Source organism: Heterocephalus glaber, unplaced genomic scaffold, assembly GCF_053883595.1.
Source record: "Heterocephalus glaber isolate CG9 unplaced genomic scaffold, H.glaber_assembly_v1.0 deba00001532, whole genome shotgun sequence".
Classification (NCBI taxonomy): Eukaryota; Metazoa; Chordata; class Mammalia; order Rodentia; family Bathyergidae; genus Heterocephalus; species Heterocephalus glaber.
This window is the reverse complement of record NW_028258330.1, coordinates 1243567-1264574: the sequence shown is the minus strand read 5'-3', so window position 1 is coordinate 1264574 and position 21008 is coordinate 1243567. Positions and strand designations below refer to the sequence as shown.

The 21008-nt window shown below is 48.4% G+C and overlaps 2 protein-coding genes across 4 annotated transcripts in view; one reads left to right on the top strand and one right to left on the bottom strand.

Annotated features, from left to right (window-relative positions):
* The window catches only part of Rtf2 (replication termination factor 2), a 37727-nt gene that overhangs the window by 14328 nt on the left and 2391 nt on the right, over positions 1-21008 (top strand). The window contains 1 exon segment of the mRNA XM_087188577.1: positions 20133-20252. Coding sequence (XP_087044703.1) covers positions 20133-20252 — 120 coding nt within the window.
* Positions 1060-13637, bottom strand: LOC101705098 (putative beta-1,3-galactosyl-O-glycosyl-glycoprotein beta-1,6-N-acetylglucosaminyltransferase 7). Of its 3 annotated transcripts, none has more exons than XM_087188622.1 (4): positions 13142-13637; positions 7512-9105; positions 6144-6239; positions 1060-3486 (listed from the first exon to the last, which is right to left on the bottom strand). In XM_087188622.1, the coding sequence occupies exons 2-4, from the start codon at positions 8479-8481 to the stop codon at positions 3260-3262; spliced, it is 1293 nt and encodes a 430-aa protein (XP_087044748.1). In that variant the 5' UTR covers positions 8482-9105; positions 13142-13637; the 3' UTR covers positions 1060-3259. The 3 variants fall into 3 exon arrangements, with proteins under 3 accessions (XP_087044748.1, XP_004840977.1, XP_087044747.1); XM_004840920.4 differs by having other exon boundaries at positions 7512-8540; positions 13142-13636; XM_087188621.1 differs by lacking the exon at positions 13142-13637 and having other exon boundaries at positions 7512-10091.

Below are 21008 nucleotides of genomic sequence, written 5' to 3'. Positions count from 1 at the left end.
CTAACCAGTTTCATTCCCAGCACTGCAAGAAAAAACAGTTTCTGAAGTTTAGGAATACTGTACTAAGTATTTTGATCCAAGTTGAGTAGCTGCTGTAACAAAACAATGCCCAAGTTCCAGAGGCTGGTAACAGTGAAAATTCCCTGTTGGACAGCTTCCTTCCAGGCGTGACTCAGAGTCCCTGTGCCTGCCGTGTGGTAGATGTAACCTCTAGTTCAGGACACACACTCCCTTCTTCCCTTGACCCGACGGCAGGGTCAGAGAGCATCTCTTGGAAGGTAAAACGGTGCCTTCGCACCTGCTTACGGTTCAGCAGCCAGAGCTGAGTCACACGTGGCTGCTTCTAACTGTCGTGCCTGGAGAGGTGGCCTCTGGGGAAAGGCCTTTCTGCCAGACTCTGCCGAAAGGAAGAATGATGGCAAAGCTTTGGGAACCAAAGTGCATCATGAAAATGTGAATGAGAAGTAAAAGGCTAAAACGAATATAAACACTTTGTAGGTGTATGTGAAATGTAGAGAAATTGCTGGAAGTAAGAACAATGTTGGGACCCCAGTGGTGTTTAGGGTTTGTTTTACTGTTTTACTCTGAAGTTTCACCAGTATTGGGCTTTTCAGTTCACTAGAAGACTCAGAGGTTTGAAATAGCTTGGTGCCCTGTCTGAAGCGCATGCTGTGCACAGTAGCTTTCAGTTAATAAGATCCAAAGAGATACAGTTGCTAGGTCTTTGTTTGTTTTTACTATAAACAGAGTACTAGCCCCTCAGATTAATGGTATTCCCCCGCTGTGCTCTTCACCTCTTGTGATAACCTGATTGGAGCACAGTGAGGTGCTTGTTACTCAGGATGTCACTTGGGAGGACTTTGTTTTTTAAGAAATACAGAATCTCAGGGCCTAGGATTTAGCTCAGTGAAGTCACCTGCTTTGCAAGGGCAAGGTCCCGAGTTCGGTGCCCATACCAAAAAAAATACAGACTCTCACGCCCCCACTCCAAGGCTGCATCTTAACAGGACCCCAGGATGGTCTGTCCACACAGTAGTAAGGTGTGGATGCCAGGTGGGGTAGGAGGGTGTGGTCAGTAGCATTTGACTTGGCTTTCTGGCTTCATTTATTTAGGCTTTGTAGATAGCTGGAAAGGGTGTGTGGGTGTTTTAAAGTCAGAAGTAAGACAAAAACTGTGTACTTGTGCTGTGTGTTTACATCGTTTTCATGGAGGGAGAATGGGGACAGAGGTAGGGAATGGTTTTCAGAAGTGGTCGGCTAATCTCATTTTCAGGCTTTGGACCCTGTGAGGAGGCTTAGCTTTGTGAGTGTTAAGCCTCAAGGTATCACATAATACACGGTGAGGCAGCCTAGCTTTTATGTGTAAGAGAGATTTACTGGAAAACTTGAACAGTAAACTTGACCTGTTCCGTTCCCAGAAAGCTAAAGAGGGTGTCTCAGGACCCTGTACATGTACCACCTGGGCACAGTGCATGTGAGACTTTTGCTTCATGGGCTTTAGTTTACTCTTTTACCTGGCGGATGAACACCCTGAAAACCTTACTCGGAAGCAAGGAGCACTGGTTTCTTGTCGGTCCTGTGCTGACAGAGGTGCCCCATGCCTGGCTTCCCTCCTGCCACTGGAGCCCCGATTTCCTGCTGTCTTTCCCCTGTGCCTTTACTTTTCTTGGTTTTAGTTCATTGTGCTGTTCTGAGATGGTTTGTTCTGGAAGCTTCTCTACGGTATCTGAGCCTGGTGGGCACAGGTCCATGCTCCCTTGGATGAGGTCAGGTGGTGTGCTAACTTGGCAGCAGGCCGCCTGCCTTCACCAGAGCCCAGCGCCACCTTCCCACCCTGTGGTCCTGAGAAGTTTCCTCCGTCTCCTGTGCCTTGGTTTCCTCCTCTGAGCAGTGTTGGACACTCTTCGGGGCGCCTCACCCCCACGCATATGTGTGCTTCTGACAGCCCATGGGTAGTTGCTCTGCTGGACAGTGCGTTTCAAGTAACTTGAGAAGAGCTAAATTTCAGTGAGTTTTTATAAAGCGTGGAATACATAGTTACAGTGAATCTGAGCTTTCGGAACAAGCAGTAAGCAGATGGAGAGAGCTGTGTGTCCCTGTGAGCTCGGAAAGCGGGGTGACCCTGAGAGGCCCAGCGGCTTTGGTAGCGTTTCTGTGTGGGGAGTTTCAGTTTGCTGAGCTGCTTGTGTTTTGCCTTTGGAATATTTTTTTCTTTAGTTTCTTACCTGTGGCTCCTGCTCTTCCTCTCTTAGTGTTTGGAGGGAGAGAGTATATAGCGGGCTTTCAGCACGTGTATAGAGACAGCTCAGTGGCACCAGCAGCAGCATTAAAGTCCGGAACTTTACAGTGGAGGTACCGTGAGTCTGTGAGGACGCGTAAGGCCTTGCCTGCTCTGTGCTGTCCAGCATGGTAGCGCTAGGCCACATGCACTTAGTTTTTTAAGTTAAAGTAATTAAAAATTTAAAAATTAACTAAAACTCAATATTTACTCCCTCAGTCTTGGCTTGCCACACTTCTAATGTCCAGTGTCCTTGGCAATTGTGGTAGTGTGGGCAGCTCAGGCGTGAGTCCAGCCCGGAAGAGATCCCAGCAGAGAGTCACTGAGAACATGGAAACCTCCTAGGCAGCCTTGCTAAGGAGCGGGGTACACCCCAGGGTTTGATTGATTGTGTATTTGGGGATATTGGGGAGTGAACCCAGGGCCTTCTCCCCATGCTACATCCCTGTCTCACTAAATTATTAAGCCGACCAGCCTGGCCTTGAACTTGGGGTCCTGTTGCCTCCGTGTCCAGTGTGCTAGGATTCGAGGTGTGTGCCACCACGCCCAGCTCAGCCCAGGTTAATTTCATCTTACCCGGAGAAGTAGACCCTTAACATATTTTTCTGGGATTTGTCAGAATAAAGTGACACTGCTCATCTAACAAAAACAGCTTTAGATAAGCCCATGTTCATTTTCAGTGGGAATTTGTTCTTTATTAGTGTCTCATACACAAGAGTATCCAGGCCCTCAGAACCAACCGCGTTGTGCACCAGCTCGCGTGTGCATCACCAGTGGCTGCTCGGGTCACTCTTCTCCTGTGATTTCTTTCCCAGAGCTGTAAAGCAGTCTACAGTAAAGGCTCGTCTATTGCATATTTCTAAATTCATTTTAGGGCTAGTTTATACCCAGGAATGACTGTCCCATTCTTCCTGCTCTCGTCCTGTGTTCTGTTGTTTCAAGTCAGCAAACAGAAGGTACCAGCAAGAGCACGAATGCTCTTCAGTGGTTGGGCTTCACGTCGAAGTGACTTTGCTGTTGAAAACGCCAGTGCGGTTCTACAGAGACTTCTGCCTGTTGTAGGACCTTAAGTCTGTGCCACCTCTCCAAGCACATAACCACAAGAGGGTCTGCTGAGGGCTCAAATTTGTTGGCAAACAAAGAAGGCGACTGAATGATCCACGGTAAGTCTCCCAGTCCATATACGCAGGTGTCTTGGACATAGTGGCCTGAAGAGAGAAATGCACACACTTAGCTGCCTGTTTCCCCACCTGTTCATACTCACACTTTCTCTCACTTCATCTAGAAGGCCTCTTTGTTTCACAAAAGTTCAAATTAAGCACCATGCTGCTTTAGTACAAGCTACATAGCATTTTGAATTTATAGCAGAAAAGGACATTGTCTTTCTTTTTGTTAGTGATTTCCAAAATGGTGGCTGCTGTAGATGAATATGAATACTGTGCACTTGAGCTAGTCATGAACACAGGAAGATGAAATAGCACTCATTTGCCTGGTAAAATCTAAGTTCTCATAGGTTCTGCTTCTGACTTCTCATTTTTAATAGGCCATTGCTTCCCTCATTGGTTGTTGAGAGAGTGTTTGATATGAGTGAGATGATTCAAATGGGAATTACAGTCAGAATCCAGTGCTACTCAGATCTCTTCAAGGCAGACTCGGTAGCGCTTTTTAGTGCCACACAGTGTTGGGCGCTTGCTACCCTCCTAACCCTTGGCACCACATTGTGGGGTTCCCATCAGCACCCTCGGTTTGCAGGTGACAGGTGAGGGCTCGGCTTCCCCAGGGAGAGGCCATCTGCGGGAGTCCCCGTGCTCTGCTCAGCGCCTCCTGCACTGTCCCAGCAGGCTAACAGTCCTACTTCCAAAAAACCTGTTTTAAGGGAAATACCACCCTCAGAGGGTAGGAGCTATTGCAAGCACAAAAGTCTGTGCATTTGTGAGACCCAAAAACATGGGAAGGAGCCTTGCTCGTACAGCGCCGGGTCTGCCTCTGTGAAGGGCTCAGCCGGCACAGGGTCGGGATTGTATACACAGCGGCAGTTGTCAGGACCACAAAGCGTTGCACTCTCAGGAGAGTTACTTTCTACTAGCAAAAGCACAGATACCGACAAAGCATTGTGAAGAACTTAGGGCACAAGTGAAAATTGGACCAGCACTGCCTTGATTGTAGCCAGAGAGCTGTAATTTAGATGCACATGGATTTGAACTGAAGGGAATACGATAAGTGGAATGTTCTCGGAGTCCTGGTTCTGCCTTTGTGCTGACTGGCTTTGAAGAGTCTCTCGGCCACTGACTGACAGGATGGCTGTCATTCTGCAGGCAGTTAGGCTGAGACCTGCCCAGTGGCCCAGGCTGTCACCTCTGTGCAAACACTGAGGCATTCAGGTTGCTGCTGTGTGTATGCATCCTGAGCCATCGTTTATTATCACAGCAGCGACCTTTATTGCCCTTTTACACCGCTTGCACACTATTTGGGGGAAGAATCTGAGCCCCTTTCTTTTCTGAACACTTACCTGCTGGTCCTGACAACCCCAGTGTGCAGTGAATGACAGGCACCTGCTTTTTAAAGAAAGGGCAGGGTGTTAACCTGCTGATAACAGTCCCCTTCTAACTGTGAATGGCTCCCCAGTCAAATCATTATCTGCCTTTTTAAAAACACTTCACTAGAAGTCACCCCAGCACCTCTGACCTGTGGGGGCTGGCAGTGCACAAGGCAGCAGGAATGACTTGTCTTAGAACTGTGTATGGGAGTCAACAGTTCCTGTTTGTACACAGCCTGTTTATTGTATTCATCTTAAACAGCTGGAGTGCTGGCTGGCCCTCGTTTATTTGGCATGTCTCAGGCACCGTAATCAAAATTCTCTAAAGAGAAAGTCAGACCGTGTATGACCTGCTGGGCTTCCCCATGAGGTCTGCCTTTGGCAATTAAAACTCAGGGGAGGGGATTCTGTAGCTCGAATGAACTAAGTCTGTAGCTCCAAGATTTGGGTGAAAAACTATCCAAAACATATACAGTTTCTAGTAGGCTAGAAAATGCTCCTTTGCAGTTATTAAGCCTATAATAGTTATCTTTTTACATATTTCTTTTAGAGACCATGCAAGCAAGACAAGTGTGAAGCTCACAATTCTAGAACAGGCAGCAGACTATCTGTAGAGAGCCAGAGAGACATCGTTTGGATTTGCTGGTCCAGAGTTTGGGTCCTAACTGCTCAATTCTGCCCTTTAGTGTCATAAACGATATGCTAAGTGAATGGTTGTGGCTGTGTTCCAGAGTAAAACTTTATATAAATAAGCACCAGACAGCCAGTGGACTCCAGAGTGATATTTTTATCGTCCATTTGCTTCTGATATAGTGTAGGCCATGGTAGTTTGTTGACCTGCTCTGAGGCATACATCTGTATTATCCAGTTTTGTATTCTAATTGAGGGACAGAGAGCTCATTTGTAATTGAGTTTGAATTGTAGGAGTGGGCAGAAAAAGCCAGATTGTAGTGTTGCTGTTGTTGTTGTTGTTTAAAGACTTGATAAGTTATGGTCCTGTGTGTTCTTTGTGAATATTTATCCACCTGGGGCTGGGTACAGCTCAGTGGTGGAGAGCTTGCCTAGCATGCACATGACCCTGGCTTCCTTCCCAGCACCTCAGAAAGAAAAAAGAAAAGAAAAGCTTATAAACCTGTGTGTTTGTTATCTGTATACTTTTCTGTGTGGATCTTATATTATTATATTATTTGTATACATTGACACCCATGCTAGTAGTGTCCTCACTAATTTCGGGTTAAACATGATCATTAGCTTCCTCCCACCATTATTAAGCAGCAACTGCATAGTTTTTGTTAAGAGTTTAAGGTTGTGTTTTGCTTTTGTTTTTACCTCTGCATCCATCGTGACCCTTTCCTTCCTCCGGTCTCCATTTGATGGCTCGCACATCTCCTTCCCAGCCAGCATCTGGTGTGGCACCTGGAGCATCTAACAGGGAGACAGAACCAGCGTAGGCTGTGGAGTCCACTTCTGTTTTGTTTTGTAGGACTGAGGATAGAACCCATGGCCTCTGCACTGAGCTATGTCCCCGTCCCTTTTTTATTTATTTATTTTGAGACAGGGTCTCGCTCAATTGCCCAGGCAGACCACAAACTTGTGATCCTCCTGCCTCAGCCCCCCAGAGTGCTGGGGTCACATCGCCACACTCAGCACACTTCTGGGTTTTTAGTGTAAATTCTGCACTGTTCTTGGCATTCCCTCTAAGTAAGGCAGTGGATGTGAAAGGCTGAGGGGACATCCAGCTGTGACAGAGATGTTTCCTTTGTCTCATCAGATTAAAAGCTTGCACTTTTGGGAGTGAGTGGCACATAATGCATTGGTGCTGCTTCTGGGGCTGATTGGAACCTCGAATCTGCATCTGTGCACCTAGATTTCCCTTTCCATGGCCTCCCCATCTCTTGCAACTCTGATGTTTGTGAAGTGCAGTTCATAGTTATGTGGGATTGATTCTTGGGGTTATGATTCCTCTTTAATAGCCCTCCGAGGTGACTTGAAGTAGGGCTTGCAGTGGGTGTGGAAATTCTAAAAAGGCCTTACCCAGGGTCAGGGATGTAGCTCAGTGGTTCCGCCGCCTGCCTTGCAAGCGGAAGGTCCTGAGTTGGATCCCCAGTACCCAGTTTCTGCTGGACCCCTCGTTTGCACTGTCTGGACTGATGGTCTTAATTGCTAAGTTAGAAGCCGTGTTCTCTGCAGGAGACATCTTTTTATAAAGAGAAAATACTGAAGTGTATTTCACAGAGGGCCTCAGATTTTCCTCTGCCTCAGAGAACCCATCTGAAGAATTGGGTTTGTTATTAAAGTGCCACTAGTTTTAATCTTTTCATTCTTAAGGGACCTTTAGCACACTGCCTGACATCAGTAGCTGTCCAGTAGGATTTTTCAAGTAAATGAAGAGATGAAGAACTTGCCAAAGATTTATGCTCAGATTTTTCAAAATATTTTATCTAAAAACAACCAAAATGCCAGTACAGTATTTCTTTCAAACGCAGCCATGCTGGTTTGGGAGCATGACTCTCTCTGCTAACTTTAGACATCTAAAACCAAAGAGCCTCCTGTACTCCCAGGTGGGAGCTCTTGGAACACATACAACATTTGTGAAGCTATGGAGAAATAGCTGAGTAGAACGAATCTATGCCAAGACTAAAACTCGTATGGCTTGTTGTACCTGAATAGACATCCATGTTACTGGATCGCTCTTACCTTTCAGTCGGTTCAGGGTTACCCAGTAATGGCGCTCTGGGCTGTGGATGTCCCTGGACCACTGCAGCATGTCCTTCGCACGGACGTCAGTCAGGATGAAGTCTACAAACTTTCTTCTAAGCACGTAGTAAGCACTTCCAAAGTAAATGGTTAAGTTATGAGGGGGCTCGTGTTTGAATCTTTCATTTGGTGATGCATAGATACTTCCTGTAGGGCTGGACTCCGGGTGACTTTGGCTTGTCTTGAATTTAGTAGTTGATGGTTGCATTACTCCAGGAGTGATATTTTTATCATTCCATTTGCTTCTGATGTAGTGTATGATTTCTTTATTGGTTTTGATTGGAAAATCCTCCCCACAAAGATTAATGACATAGTTCCATTGAAATTTGGAGTGGACTAGGTCCTTCATACAGTTAATATCTGCCTGTAGTCTTGTAAGGCCAGAGTAAGCCACTTTCTGTCTCTTTGATGAAATAAAGATGTTTTCAAAACAGCTAACCAGGCCTTTCACAGCGGTTTTGTACTTCTTTTGGGCCTTTTCGTCAACATGAATACAGTAAACGTTTTGAGGCACATAAATAGCTCTGAGAAGCTGCACGAACATGGCCAGCTCCTTCGGAGGAGTTATTATGTATGCCAAGGAAAAGTTGCCCTCTTCTGCAGACAGGGGCCTGGTTATGAAGCGCAGCTGCCGGGACGTCCTGGAGCAGTTTCCTGGCTTATGTAAATAAGCAAGGACTTTGGACCCATGAGGGTTTTTACAAAATTTTGCAATTTGAGAGGCTACCCCTTTTCCTTCAAATAAAGCTGAACACAGTTCATCGGGGTAAAAGCCGCACTCCACCACCGCTGGATGTGTGGGCTCCTCCTCTGGCTCCTCGGGAGTGAGATTCCTTACATAGAGAAAAATGAGGATGCAGATCACTGTGCACACGAGAAGTCCTGGATGTGTGGCCCGAAGCCGGCTCATGTTGTGAGCTCCATGTGCATTCTTAGTACCATAGCTTGAAATTTCTTCCTTTAAGCTCCCTAAAAGAACAACAGAATTGACTTTAATGAAGCATACTAAACTACGTGTATTTCAAATGCGTCATTTCACCAAGTTTTTCTTTGTTTGAGATGGCGTCTCACTGTGATGCCCAGGCTGGCCTTGAGGGTCCTTCTCAGCCCCCCAAGTAGCTGGGGCTACGGCCGCACAGCCATGCCTGGCTGTCCTGGGGTCCAGTTGTGTTTGTGTGCAGACATGGACCGGTCACCAGTCGGCAGGCGTCTTCCTCCCACACAGAGCTTTCTTGTGCCCCTTTAACCTGTCCTTTCCTTCCCAACTCTAGGCAGTCACTGGTGTGCTTTCTGTCTCGCTGGATTAGTTTGGACATTCTGTAACTTTATATAAATGGAATCGTATAGCATGTGTTTTTTCAGCCTTTGCTTTTTTCACTTGTAGTAATTCTAAGATTCATCCTTGTCATTCCATTTGTCACCAGTTCTTTTTTATTACTGGATAATATTACATGTTGTGGCTGTAAACGGTTTATTTGTTCATCTGTTGGTGGGCATTTAAGTTACTCTGGTTTAGACAGCATTGTATACACATCTGTGGGGACAGATATCAGAGAGTAAAATGTCTTGTCATGTGGTAGTGGATGTTACAAGCAGTGTAAAGTCATTCCTGAATTAACTGCCAAACTGCACGGCACAGTGGTGCATGCCTGTAATCCCAGAAGGCCGAGGCAGGAGACCACCAGCAGTTCTAGGCCAGCATGGGCAATTTAGCAAGACCCTGTCACAAAATCAAATACAAAAAGATCTGGAGGGCTGGGGGTGTAGTTCAGTGGCATCGAGCCAGCCTCGAAAAGCATAAGGTCCTGAGTTTGATCCCTGGTACTGGAAAGAAGAAAATGATCTGGGGATCTAGCTCATTGGTAGAGTCCCCCTGGTTTCACACCCCAGTACTGGGAGAAACAAAGAAAAGAAGCTGAAGTGGTGGAGGCAGCAGTGTTTGAGAGTCCTGCATTGTGTGTGCTGTCAGTACTGGTGCGGTCATATAATAGCATTGTAACTATTGCTGTGAGTGTGTAGTGCCAAGTCCCTGTGGCTTTACCCACTTTGCCCTGGTGACTAATGATGTCGAGCATATTTTCATGTTATTCCCATGTATTTATATTATACTGAGACCAGATCTTTCCTTAAGGAAATGAGGGATTATATGATTATAAACTTAAATCTGTTGAAGTAAGTTTCTGAATTGTTTTTAGAGAAGACTTAAGTGATTAAAAACAAGATGTCTTGAGCTCTGGGTAGGTGCCTGCAGAGGCATAACAGTAGCAAAAGGTAATCAGAAGTGTTTTAGTTAATATTGTCTGCAAGGATCATCCTTTGGAGTTTAGGTTGGGTAAATGTCAAGCTTTATATTGTTAGGACTGTTTGACTGTTGAGGAATTGTGACTCTCAGTTTCCATAACTGTGTCTTATTCCTGTTGCCTTTTTTTTTTTTTTTTTGGTACTGGGGATCAAACTCAGGACCTTGTGCTTGCGAGGCAGGTGAGCTACATCCCCAGCCCTCCTGTTGCCTATTATTTAAAAGCCTTTGTACTTTGTACTGGTCATCTCAGATTGGTCATTGGTGGCCTGCCTGTCCGCACCATCATTACAAGTGCTGCTTGGGTAAAGTACTGACAGCACAGCATTTGGAGTTAGCCTTGGGTTATTAAACTTTGGAACAGTCAGAACTATTAATGTATGTTGGTTTTGGATTTTTTAAAATGTACTTATTTTAGGACTGGGGATTTAGCTCAGTGGTTTTGCTGCCTGCTGCGCAAGTGCAAGGACCTGAGTTTGATCCCCGGTACCAAAAAAAAAAAATCTCATTATAATAAGTCTCTAAACAATTTAAATCATAAAAATAGATATTGCATGGGAAGGAGACTCCTGAAAGTGAAAGTAAAGCTTTTTAGGACCTTTGATATAAAGGCAGCTGTAGTCCATTCCATCTTTTCCTGTATTGTGGCTTTAGTGCAGGAAGCAAGGTTTGGGGCTTTTGTTTGTGTTGCAGAATCAGTAAGGCCCTCTGCACTGACCGAATACACCTGTATAAACCTCGCCCAGCGTCAGAGCCCAGAGGATTGGGTTTTTTCAGTGGTTTTTATAATTAAATGAGGACAAGTCCCAGGGGTGGCCATTGTCCTTCAGGTAATACCCAGGTTCAGCGTAGAGCAGGGTGAGGATGGATCAGGTACTCAGCACCATTTTCACGTTGCCACCGAGCCTGGCCCCGGCTCACTGGGACATTAGGTGCCTGTCAGATGCTGTGTTGAGTGACTGTTGCAGCTCAGGCGTGGTCGGGACAGGCCTCGAAAAGGAAGTCTTTGGAGACCTCCCTGCTTTTGAGTATAAATAGTTCTTGCTGTCACTTTAATACCATATCGAGTGGATAATGTGAAAATTCCCAGAGTAGTGCTCTTCAGGGCCTGGCAGGCTTTCCTTTTACACCAGCCATGAGCTCCGTTTTCAGTTTTGTACGCATCTGGTGATTGTTGATTAGTTGTTTGGTTCCTACGTTGCAGTCAGTTATTTAGCCGTAATGAAGATGTATTTATCACGTGACTTTCTATTACTAATTTGCAAGAAACGTAGGTGGTATCTTCCAAGTGTAAGAAATATGTACTCCGAAAACAGCCTTCATGATGTTTAACCATTTTTCCCCATAAAAGTTACGTCCGAAGTCTGTACTGACTTAAAGGCTTTAGGAGGAGTAGCCGCGCTAAGCAGGGTGGGGCCTGGTCTGTAATTGGATAGGAGAAGGAGTGACCCTTACCCGTGTGTGTGGCAGGTGTGCCCGTTCTCTGTGCCACCAGATGACGGTGCTGTCCCTAGACCCCGTCCTGAGGTGACTGCACCACAGATAACTCCTCAGAGTGAGGGTGGGAGAGAGCACGCTGAAGCTCTGTCCAGACCCCTTGTCCCTCTCCTAGGCCGTGTGTGTACTTTAATAATTGCTGGTCTTCCATATCTGCAGCCTTTGAAGGCTGGCGTTAAACTGCGTGTAGTGCACAGCGGAGCCAAATGGCTTCCACGTAGGGAAAACCGTTGAGACCATACATTGGGGCAGCTGAAACCTGGCACCTAGGGTACCACAGAGCTTTCAGTGGAAATCGTGATCAGCTGTGGTCAGGAAAGGTGAGTGACTTTTTCCCCTTTACATAGTGCTGGGATCTACAATAATAGGAATGGTCTCCAGTTAGAGTTCTTAGTGGAATTGCTTTATGTTTTATGTTTTTGTCCAGATACAAAAGTATTGTGTGATGCGGTTTAATTTACTAAAGACTTTTGGAGGGAGTTGGCAGTACTCCATAGACGTGCGTGCATGTGTGCGTGCGTGCGCGCGCGCGCGCGCGCGCGCGTGTGTGTGTGTGTTTGTGTGTGTGTGTGAGATGGTGCCGGGAATAGAACTCAGGGCCTCAAGCATGCAAAGCAAGCACTCTACCACTGGGGCTGTAGCCCCAGCCTTTCATTTACTTAGACTATATTTTTCTTTAGTTTTTACTTTTCTTTTTAATTGTGGTGCTAGGAATTGAACTCAGGGCCTTCACACTACATTCCCCCTCCTTTTAAGTTTTCATTTTATTTATTTAGGTTTTTTTTTTGTATCGGGTTCTTGCTATGTAGTTTAGGCTGGCCTCAAACTCAGGGCAATCCTCTTGCCTCAGTCTCCCAAGTCCTGGGATTACAGGTGTGTGCTGCCTTTCCTGGCTCTAGTTCTTACTTTTAAAGGTAACTGTGGTGAATAAATAGATAATAATGGGCATCTTTACAGGTGAACTTAAAATATATTATCTGATAGTTTTAAAATATCACTGGTTTATAGCATTAATGTTAATTTAATCAGCAGAAATCATTTAGTGAACAAAAAAAATTTTCAGGGCTTTGTTTATAAAAAGCAGGATGCTTACTATTGTATTTACCTTACTGAGACCCTAATGTGCCCAGAGGTTATGGAGATGGGCTTTGTGCTGTGCTTGTCTGACTCACTGCAGCTGCAGCACTAGAGTTCCACGCCCAGTGTTCTGCTGTCTGGGCCTAGTACGGTGTCTAAAGCCCCTTGAACATTAGCACGGTTTTCTTCCACCGCTTGAGCTACCATATTCGTGGGGCTCATTTTGAACTCAAAGGCTGCCCGACTGCCCGGTAAAATGGATGTCTTAATCACAACCTGCGTCGTCCTAGGACATGTGCAGATTTTTTTTTAGGCATTTTGATGTGAAGAGGAAAACTTCATTTTATGATATCCACTCACCCACAGCTAACACAACATTTTGTTTTCATTTTTAGCACAAAATGAGAACTGAGGATTTGGACGTGGCCTTGAGACTGTCTTAATTATTACCTCCCATGTGAGGAATTAACAGATGATGGCATTTTAAATTTTAAAATCTAGTTGACCTTATATTGTGAAAATAATTCCACTTTTAACTTGGGGGCCTTAAAGAGAAAGTGAGGGCTTTTGGGGGAGAAAAGGGGGCCCACAGATTTGAAGTACTGATTTTACTAGATTTACTGATATTCTAGTGTTGTACTTTAAAGCCAGAAAGGGAGGCAAAGAGAAACATTTGACTGCAGAAATCAGCGCGTACCTGCTCAGCTTCCGCCCCTTCCTGTTCCCCCAGTGCCGAGTGATGCGCATGTGGGAGGCTCCTGTCCCGTCCCAACCGGTGCCGACAGCTGCCTTCCTCTTCCCTGGCTGCTTCCGTAGCAGTGGCGCTGCTTCAGAGTTGCCTGGCAGGCTGTGTTGCCTTTGCATCCCTGGAGAGTTTTATTCTTGTTGATTGTGACATGTAGGTGGGGAAAGGGCTGCAGCTTTCTGCCCCTGGGGGGATCTTCAGCACTGCGTCCCCTGCAGAAAACACAAGGTGTGAGAGCTGCAGGAAACCCCGCCCAGGCGAAGGGCGGCAGGGGGACCGCGCGCCATCCAGTTATCTGACCCCTTTCACTGCGCATCAAGTAAGGTCCTTCTTAAGTCTCATTTCTTCCTAAATTGCTCTCGGAAAACCCAGTCTGGCTTCCGGGACACGGGGACGAGCCTCTCTCTTCGCAGGCTGCACCACGGGACCACTGGGCAGCCGCCCTTCCTGGGCTTCCCTCCTTCCTCCCTCCCCCCCTCCCCCCTCCCCCCTCCTCCCTCCTCCGCCCGCCTTGGGGTTGTCTTTTAACCAGCCTTCCCTTCTGGGATTTTAGTTCCTCTCATGTGCAGCAGCTCTCTAGGGTCACCATGAACACGTCTGTTAAGAAAAATGAAGCACATAGTGAGGCCTTGTCTCAGAAACAGCTGTGAAGCTAAGGAACATAAATGACACGTTAGGGACCAGGGGGTGTGTTCAGTGCACCTGTCACTGTACGGGGCCCTGGATTTGATCCCGGCATTGACCAGAGAAAATCAACACCACAGTTTCGTCATCTCGTGTGCATCTAGACCCGACACTGTGCCAGTCAGCGTAGCCCACGTCTTCACCTGTGCAGGACTGATAGCTATGGTCTAACTGAGCAGGTCTGATCGAATCGAGTCTCCTCCCCTAAGGCAGGTTTTGGTAGTGAAAGCTGGCATGTCTTATGCTGCTGTGGAGCTATTTGGATTCCATGAGTTGAGGTTCCTGGGTAAAAATATCTCTGGAAACTCTGTTCTCATTCACCCCCTCAATTCAGTCATTTTCTGAGTGTGTTGTGGGCAGACCCCAGCCCCCACCATGATGGACAAAGACAGAGCAGTTGCCACCCAGAGCTTCAGGTCCAGTGGAGAAAACAGGGCCATGCAGGTCGTACACATGTGCAGCTCTGGGCTCCTGTACTGTGCACTGCAGAGTCCTGTGCAGAGCACAAGCAGGGCTCTGAGGCAGAATAACCAGTCCTGAAGTAAGTTTCTGGGGCAGCTGTGCATGCCATCAGCTGTTCCTTGCAGGTCCTCTTTGTAAGGACACATACTGGGAAACCACTATCCCAAGACTTAAGTGATACAAATATGCAGTTAGAATTCATTGTCTCTCTTGGTGCTTCCCTACTGGCTTTTTTAAAAGTAGTTTTTAAAAATTTAGCATCTAGAGGTCATGTGAATACAGAATTGTAAGTGTACTTTTTCTTTTAATGTATGATAACCATTTTTATGTAGTCAGAAACTAAAATAGCTGCGTGCTCTTCCTTTTTAGGAATGTTATGATTTATTTAACTTTTCTCCATTTCTTGGCATCCAAGTTGCAAGTGATGAGAGGAAGCAGATTTTAAAATGAACACACACTTGTGCTGGGTAATAACTGTCCCCGTAGAACAGGCTCTGGCAGGATGTGGTGGGTCGCAGAGAGTGCAGTTCCTGGCACGAGCCTCGCCTGGGCAACCGCCTGGCCCCCTCCTCAGTGGCCTCTGCCTGGGGCAGGCTCCGAAGCTGGAAGCAGCTTCCTACCCTTCCTCACTCTCCCTTTAGGGATGAGCCCTGCACCATGCTCCCTGGTCAGGCATGAGTCGGTGCAGGTGACAGGCCCTGGGAGGGGAGAGGGCCAGGCCCAGTCTCCAGGGAACTTCTCTGCTCTGGTCCAGGCCTGAGGCCCCTGTGTGTTGCGGGGTATTTTGTCTCTGGAGAAGGAGCAAGGCAGCTCACTCTTTAGTATGTGAGATCCTGACTCTCGCATGTCGACAGTTCAGCTCTAAAGGTACGTCGGCCCTGGCCAGGACACCACAGGTGTGTGCAGACGAGGGTCTGTGTGGCCTCTAAACAGCAGTGTCCAGAGGAAAGAGCCTGCGGCCCCGACACTAGAAAAGAGGGCAGAAGGGACTCTGGCAAGAAACAAGCAGGAATCCCGGAGGAGGGAAGGAGGTGCGCTCACCAAGCAGGCGCAGCCTCCCCATGCAGCTCTGCCCTCAGGAGGGTTATTTACACCAGAGCCACAGCGCAGGTGGGGCCATCCCTGCCAGCGGAGCAGTTCCTGCAGGTGACTCTTCATCAGGTCTCCAAGGAAAAGCCCCTCCCCCCAGGGGGCAGGAGTGAGGGCGTCTTTACGCAGACCTCCCTGGCGGCTCCTGGGAGTCAGTCCTCGCCAGGTGTCCCGGCCCAGCGGGTGCTTCAAGTCACTTCTCCTATACCAGCCTCGGCGACTTTTTCGGTCATACAAACTTACCAGCCCAGCCCTAAAACAGGTGCTGCTCTTGGCCTGAATGTGTGCTTTTTCAGAGAAGAACCACAGTGAATAATCCAGCCAAAGCAGGAGCGAAAGAGGCCCAGCAGAGTGTATTATGCCTTGTGCTGGAAGTGCTAAGGAGCTTCGGCAGCCTGGGAAAAGGGCTGCTCCGAGTCTCTTTCTGTGCTGGGGCCGGTCTCAGAGGGGCCTCCGGGCTGGGTCTGTCCCCACTGTTTGCCTGCACAGGAGGCCTGTTAGAGTTCCTGTCCGCTTATGTGAGGCATTTTCTTCTGATGATTGGAATGCCTGCCCTTATGCTCTTCAGTGACAGTCTGCGATGCAGTAACTCGTGTTCTGATCAGTAATGCCCCCTCCTCCGGTGGTACTGCAGGTTGAGCCCCAGGTCCCCAGCACTGAGCTGGATCCCCAGCCTTGAGTGGTGAGGCTGGCCTCAAGCTTGTGACCTTTCTGCCTCAGCCTCCCAAGTAGCTGGTGCCACAGCACCTGGCTAATAACAGACTTTGCTTTTAGCATACTTTCAGATGTCTATGATTGTAATATTTAATTAAGATGACTTTTACACATACCAGCAAAAAATTCTTTTGGCTGCTCCCCTCAGTAGTAACTTTTAAAAATCAAGATACGTGGTAGTGGCACGAGGATAGGCATATTGAGCAACAGAATAAAATTGAGAGCCCAGAAATACGCCTTCAAGTTGATGGTCAGTTGATTTTCTACCAAGCGGGCAACTCAGTGAGAGAAGGGATAGTCTTTTTGAAGAAACATTGCTCATCCACACACGAAAGAATGAATTTGGACCTCTACCTTACTACCTTACGTCATAACACAGAAATGAACGTAGAGGATCACAGCCCCAAATACATGAGCTAAAACTATAAACCGCTTAAGAGCCAAGATCTCCATGATCTTGAGTTAACAAGTGGTTTATAAAATGTGGCACCAGTAGCATAGTGGTAGAAGAGAATTGGGCCATTGGATTTCATGAGCATTAAAGCCTTTTGCTTCACAAGATGTCATCCCGGATGTGAAAGGACAGCCCCAGAAAGAGGGCCTTGTAACACAGAGCTGATCTGGAACTTACTGTGGTCTGGGTGCTGGTGGCCTCCCAAGTCTGCAGGCTGAACACTGACCTCCAGCACAGTAGCACTACGGCCTCTGGAAGTGACTCGGCCATGGGGGCGGGCCCTTAGGGTCTGTGTAAAGGCTGTGAGGGGCCTTCCTCTCTGGCACTGCCACATGAGGGCACATAGAAGGCTCCAGGCGTGAGGGATGGGCCTCAGGCTCCAGATCCACTGGCACCTTGGTCTTGGGCTCTCCAGCCTCCAAAACCACAAGCAATAAATTTCCGGTGTTTAGAAATTGTCCAATGTAAGGTATTTGTTATAGCAGTGAGCTAAAAGCTCATATCCCGAATGTGTAAAGAACTCTCAACATTAAAGAAGCAACACAAGAAATTAGCAAAGGATTTAAATAGACGTTTCTCCAAAGAAGATATACAGATGGCCAGTAAGCATGTGAAAGGTGATGAGCATCTTTGGTCAGCAGGGAGGTGCAGATTGAGAGCCCACTTCACAACCATTGTAGTGTTACAAAGACAGTAACAAGTGTCAACGACAGTGCCAGCCATCAGAATCCCCGAGTGTTACTGGTGGAAACAGAAACTGCTTTGGAAAAGTGTGTTTTGAGGAAAGGCGTTTCCTGTCAGTCAGCATATGACCCAGTGACTTCCCTCCTGGGATCTACTCGAGAGAAATGAAAGCAAATGCTTTCACAAATCCTTGCACACATATTCTTAGTGCATTATTCATGATGCTGAAAAAGTGCAAACACCTCGGTTGTCTGATGGATGAGTAAAGTGGGTGGTACGTTATTAAAGGGAACAAAGAATAATATGGTTCTGAAGCGCGCCACAGCATGGTGAGTCCTGAAGACTTCTCATAAATGAACAGAGCCAGTTGCACACACACTCTAAGCCTGTACATTGTGTGATTTGCTTACCAGAAATGTTCAGAAGAGAAACCTAAGGGTTGGGAAGTGCTTGGGGACTGCCTCCAACTGAGGAAGTGGGAGGGGAGAGCGGCCGCTGCAGAGGCTGGGGTGAGGCTGGGTTCAGTTTCCAGTCCCGGGCACGCTGGATAGAAACCCGGGCTTTCTTTTTAGAAGCTTCCTCTAGAGTCTGTATCCTGAGCTGTGTATTGTGACCCAAGAGACACAATGAGATTTCTGCTCCCAGACCCCTAGAAAAGATTGTGAAGAGCAGGAGACATTAAATAAAGACCCAGAATGTTCCGCAGATTTGAAAACCAGAGTAAGACAGGCGAGGGAGGACAGGAGACATTTATAGACAAAGCAGTCACTTTTATTTTGGAACTCTTCACCCAACTCATGGAGAACGGAGCCCAAGTCATACTTAGCACGATGCCTAGCTCCTGAAGAGTGGAATAAATGGAATAAAACCTTAACCTGATTCTGCGCACCGCTATCCCGGCCTTTTACACTTAGTATAGCAGACGGTGATCTTGCAGCTGGCCTTGTCACCTTGGCCATTGTTTTCCAGCCCCTAGTGTACAGGGAGAAAGAGACTCTCCAGACTGTGCCGCTTCCTTTCTTACTGGGAAGCCAATGCTTTCACAATAAGCTGGCTTTTCGTGTTATTTGTGTGTAAAGTGTGCAAGGCAGTGTTTTGATACACATATCCATAGTGAGATGATGACCACAGGCCAGCAAAATCGCACTTCTCTTTTGCGTACTGAGTTGCGTATGGTGAGAGTGTGTGCAGTCTGAGCTCATCAGCCAGTCCCCCCCACACTGCACCCCAGATCTCGGCTATACCCTGTGCCCTCCCCAGCCCTGGTGACCCCACTCTGCTGTGTTTGCACGTCTTCTAATGAGACGCAGGAACACTGAGCTGGAACTGCAGCTGGTAGATTCAGAGGCCGAGCCACCTAGAGCTGTGTGTGTCCCAGCCTGAGGACTGGCTGTTCACAGCCTTTCTGTGTAGTTGAAGTTTTGCCGGGATGGTCTGTGGAGTGGAGTGTAATTCATCGATTGTTATATATGCTACAGATGTTTTCTCTTAGTCTCTGGCTTATGTTTTTGTGTATTGTGACTTCATCATGTAGAAGTTTGTCATTTTACATTGTAAAACATGTTCGCTTTGTGGCTTGTACCTTTTTCCTGCTTTAGATGACATTCCTTAGTCAGAAAGCATGCTTGTTTCACTTGATGGTGTTGGACTCTGCCCAGGGCGTGCCTCAGTGTGAGGGCCGGCTTCTGCACTGGAGGATGTTTAGTGGCCTCTCTGGCTTGTACCCACTGGTGCCTCGATCGTCTCCACACAGGGCTGGGAGCAGAGTTGGCCCCAGCTGAGGAGGCTGCGCTTGTGTCAGTTTCTGTACAGCTGAGGAAACCAAGGCCAGGGCGCCGGGTCACATGCTCCTTGTGTCCCAGACAGATGGGGCACAAAACTCACTTCCAGGTGTAGGAGCGGAACCTCCACCTCTCCTCACTGTTTCTGCTTCCTCCTGCCCCAGCCCTGCTGCACAGGCCCCGCCATGTGCCTGGCACTGGAGCCATGGCAGTGAGGAGACACAGCAGGGTACTCGGACCTCAGCCAGGTGGTGCAGGCTGAGGGGCAGAGGCAGCAGAGCAGGCCTGGCCTGGTCCTGCGTGGCCTCTCTGAGGCAGCGCTCCTCGCTCACAAAGCTGTGCTCGTGGGCACTGTCAGGGCGAGGTCTAGACCAAGCTCCCAGTCTGGGTTTCGTGCGCTTCCCAAGAGCACTTTCTTAGGTGGAAGTCTGCAAATGAGTGTGGGAGCACGGGTGCAGTTCCTCAGCACTGGCGCACTGCGTGGTGCAGCGAGGAGAGCGCACGGCAGGAAGGTGAGGGAGGAGACACGGGGCTGTAGAGTTTCGCAGAGTACACTGAGCTCTTCCTTGTGCCCTGCTTCCCTTCGGGGGCCCTGAGCAAAAACAGCCACCGGCCGAAGCGCAGTGCAGCACACAGGCTTCTGCCCAGCGATGCCCGTCAGCAAATCGGTGCCCAGGGCTTTTGCTGGGAGCTGGTCACTTACCCTCAGCTAAGCATATACTGAAATTGTAGGCCCAAAGAAGGAAAGCAGCTGCTCATCATGAGCCACATTATACAAAGCCCAGATTCCCCCCCCCCGCCCCCCCGTTAAGAAACGCTGGGAGCCCTTCCTGAATCAGCCAGGGCCAGCGTTGCAAGCAGGGCCCTCAGGGTGGCGCAGGCAGGCTGCTAGGCCGGCACTGACCTGGGCACACGGACTCCCAAACCGACTTTGACCTGAAAGCTGGCGAAGCTGCGACGCAGGCAGAACCGCAGTAGGAGCCTGGCAAAAGCTGAGAACGATGCTGGGGTGAGGGGGACTCGGTGGCGTCCGCTCTTGTGGTGACCGACTCTGGCTCTCTCTTGCCCGGTGCAGTACGGGGCTGCCTTCCAGGAAGATGACGTCATCGTGCTCAGTGGCACCAAGGAGGACGTGGAGACGCTGAGGACGACGACGAGGGTGGAGGTGCGGCGGCTGAGGGCGAAGCAGGAGAAGGTAACAGAGGCGGAGCTTCCGCCCTCACCTCAGCCTTGGTTCCCAGCCTCGTGGTCGGTGCAGCTCCTGGGGACGCCACACCCAGGAGCACAGAGCACAGCGAGCCCTGGGGAAAGGCAGCGACCATGGCTATCGCTGTCACTTACTTGAAAAGAGCATGTGCTCGGTTTTCGTGACTAGTAAGCCAGGCAGTGGAAAGTCACCACCACCCCAGCACATCCGAGGGTCCCGTGTCCCCAAATTTGGACGTGTGCAGGAGTCCCCTGCAGTCCGCGTTCCAGCAGGCCTGGGGGCCGGGAGCCCACTCTTCTTTCCCTCCCCGGGGCATGGGGTGCAGCCCTGAGGATGCTCTTGGAGAGGCAGGGAGCTGGCAACTCTTTCTGGGGGGGGGGGGGTTCTGTCCGGGGAGGAGCTCCGCTCCCAGGAGGAAACCCCGCCCAAACTTGGGTGCCTCAGGTGCGCCGCCATAGGTCCGCCATAGGACCGACGTAGGGCTGTGTGTCCTGGTCCTGGCTTTGGCACCCTGCGGTTTGTCAGTTAAGAGATCATTCCGGGGCACCTAGTGTTTGTGAGGTCCCGGGTTTCGGCCTCAGTGCCACCAAAAGAACAAAAAGGCCATCAGTTCTGGGTCCAGCAGTACATTTTATGATTATGATTTATTACATAGGAACAGATGTTAGCTGTGTATTGCAGGTCTTTTGTGAGTGGTAAGATTCTTTTTTATTTATAGAAAAGTTAGGCCCAGGGTAAACTTGA

Excerpts from the sequence above, each read along its gene's own strand:
- LOC101705098 (XM_087188622.1), bottom strand. The coding sequence starts at position 8,481 with ATGAGCCGGCTTCGGGCCACACATCCAGGACTTCTCGTGTGCACAGTG. Across the intron at positions 6,240-7,511 it reads AACCCTGAACCGACTGAAAG|ATGCTCCAGGTGCCACACCA; the intron begins GTAAGAGCGATC and ends TCTCCCTGTTAG. Across the intron at positions 3,487-6,143 it reads GGGTCACGATGGATGCAGAG|GCCACTATGTCCAAGACACC; the intron begins GTAAAAACAAAA and ends TTCTCTCTTCAG.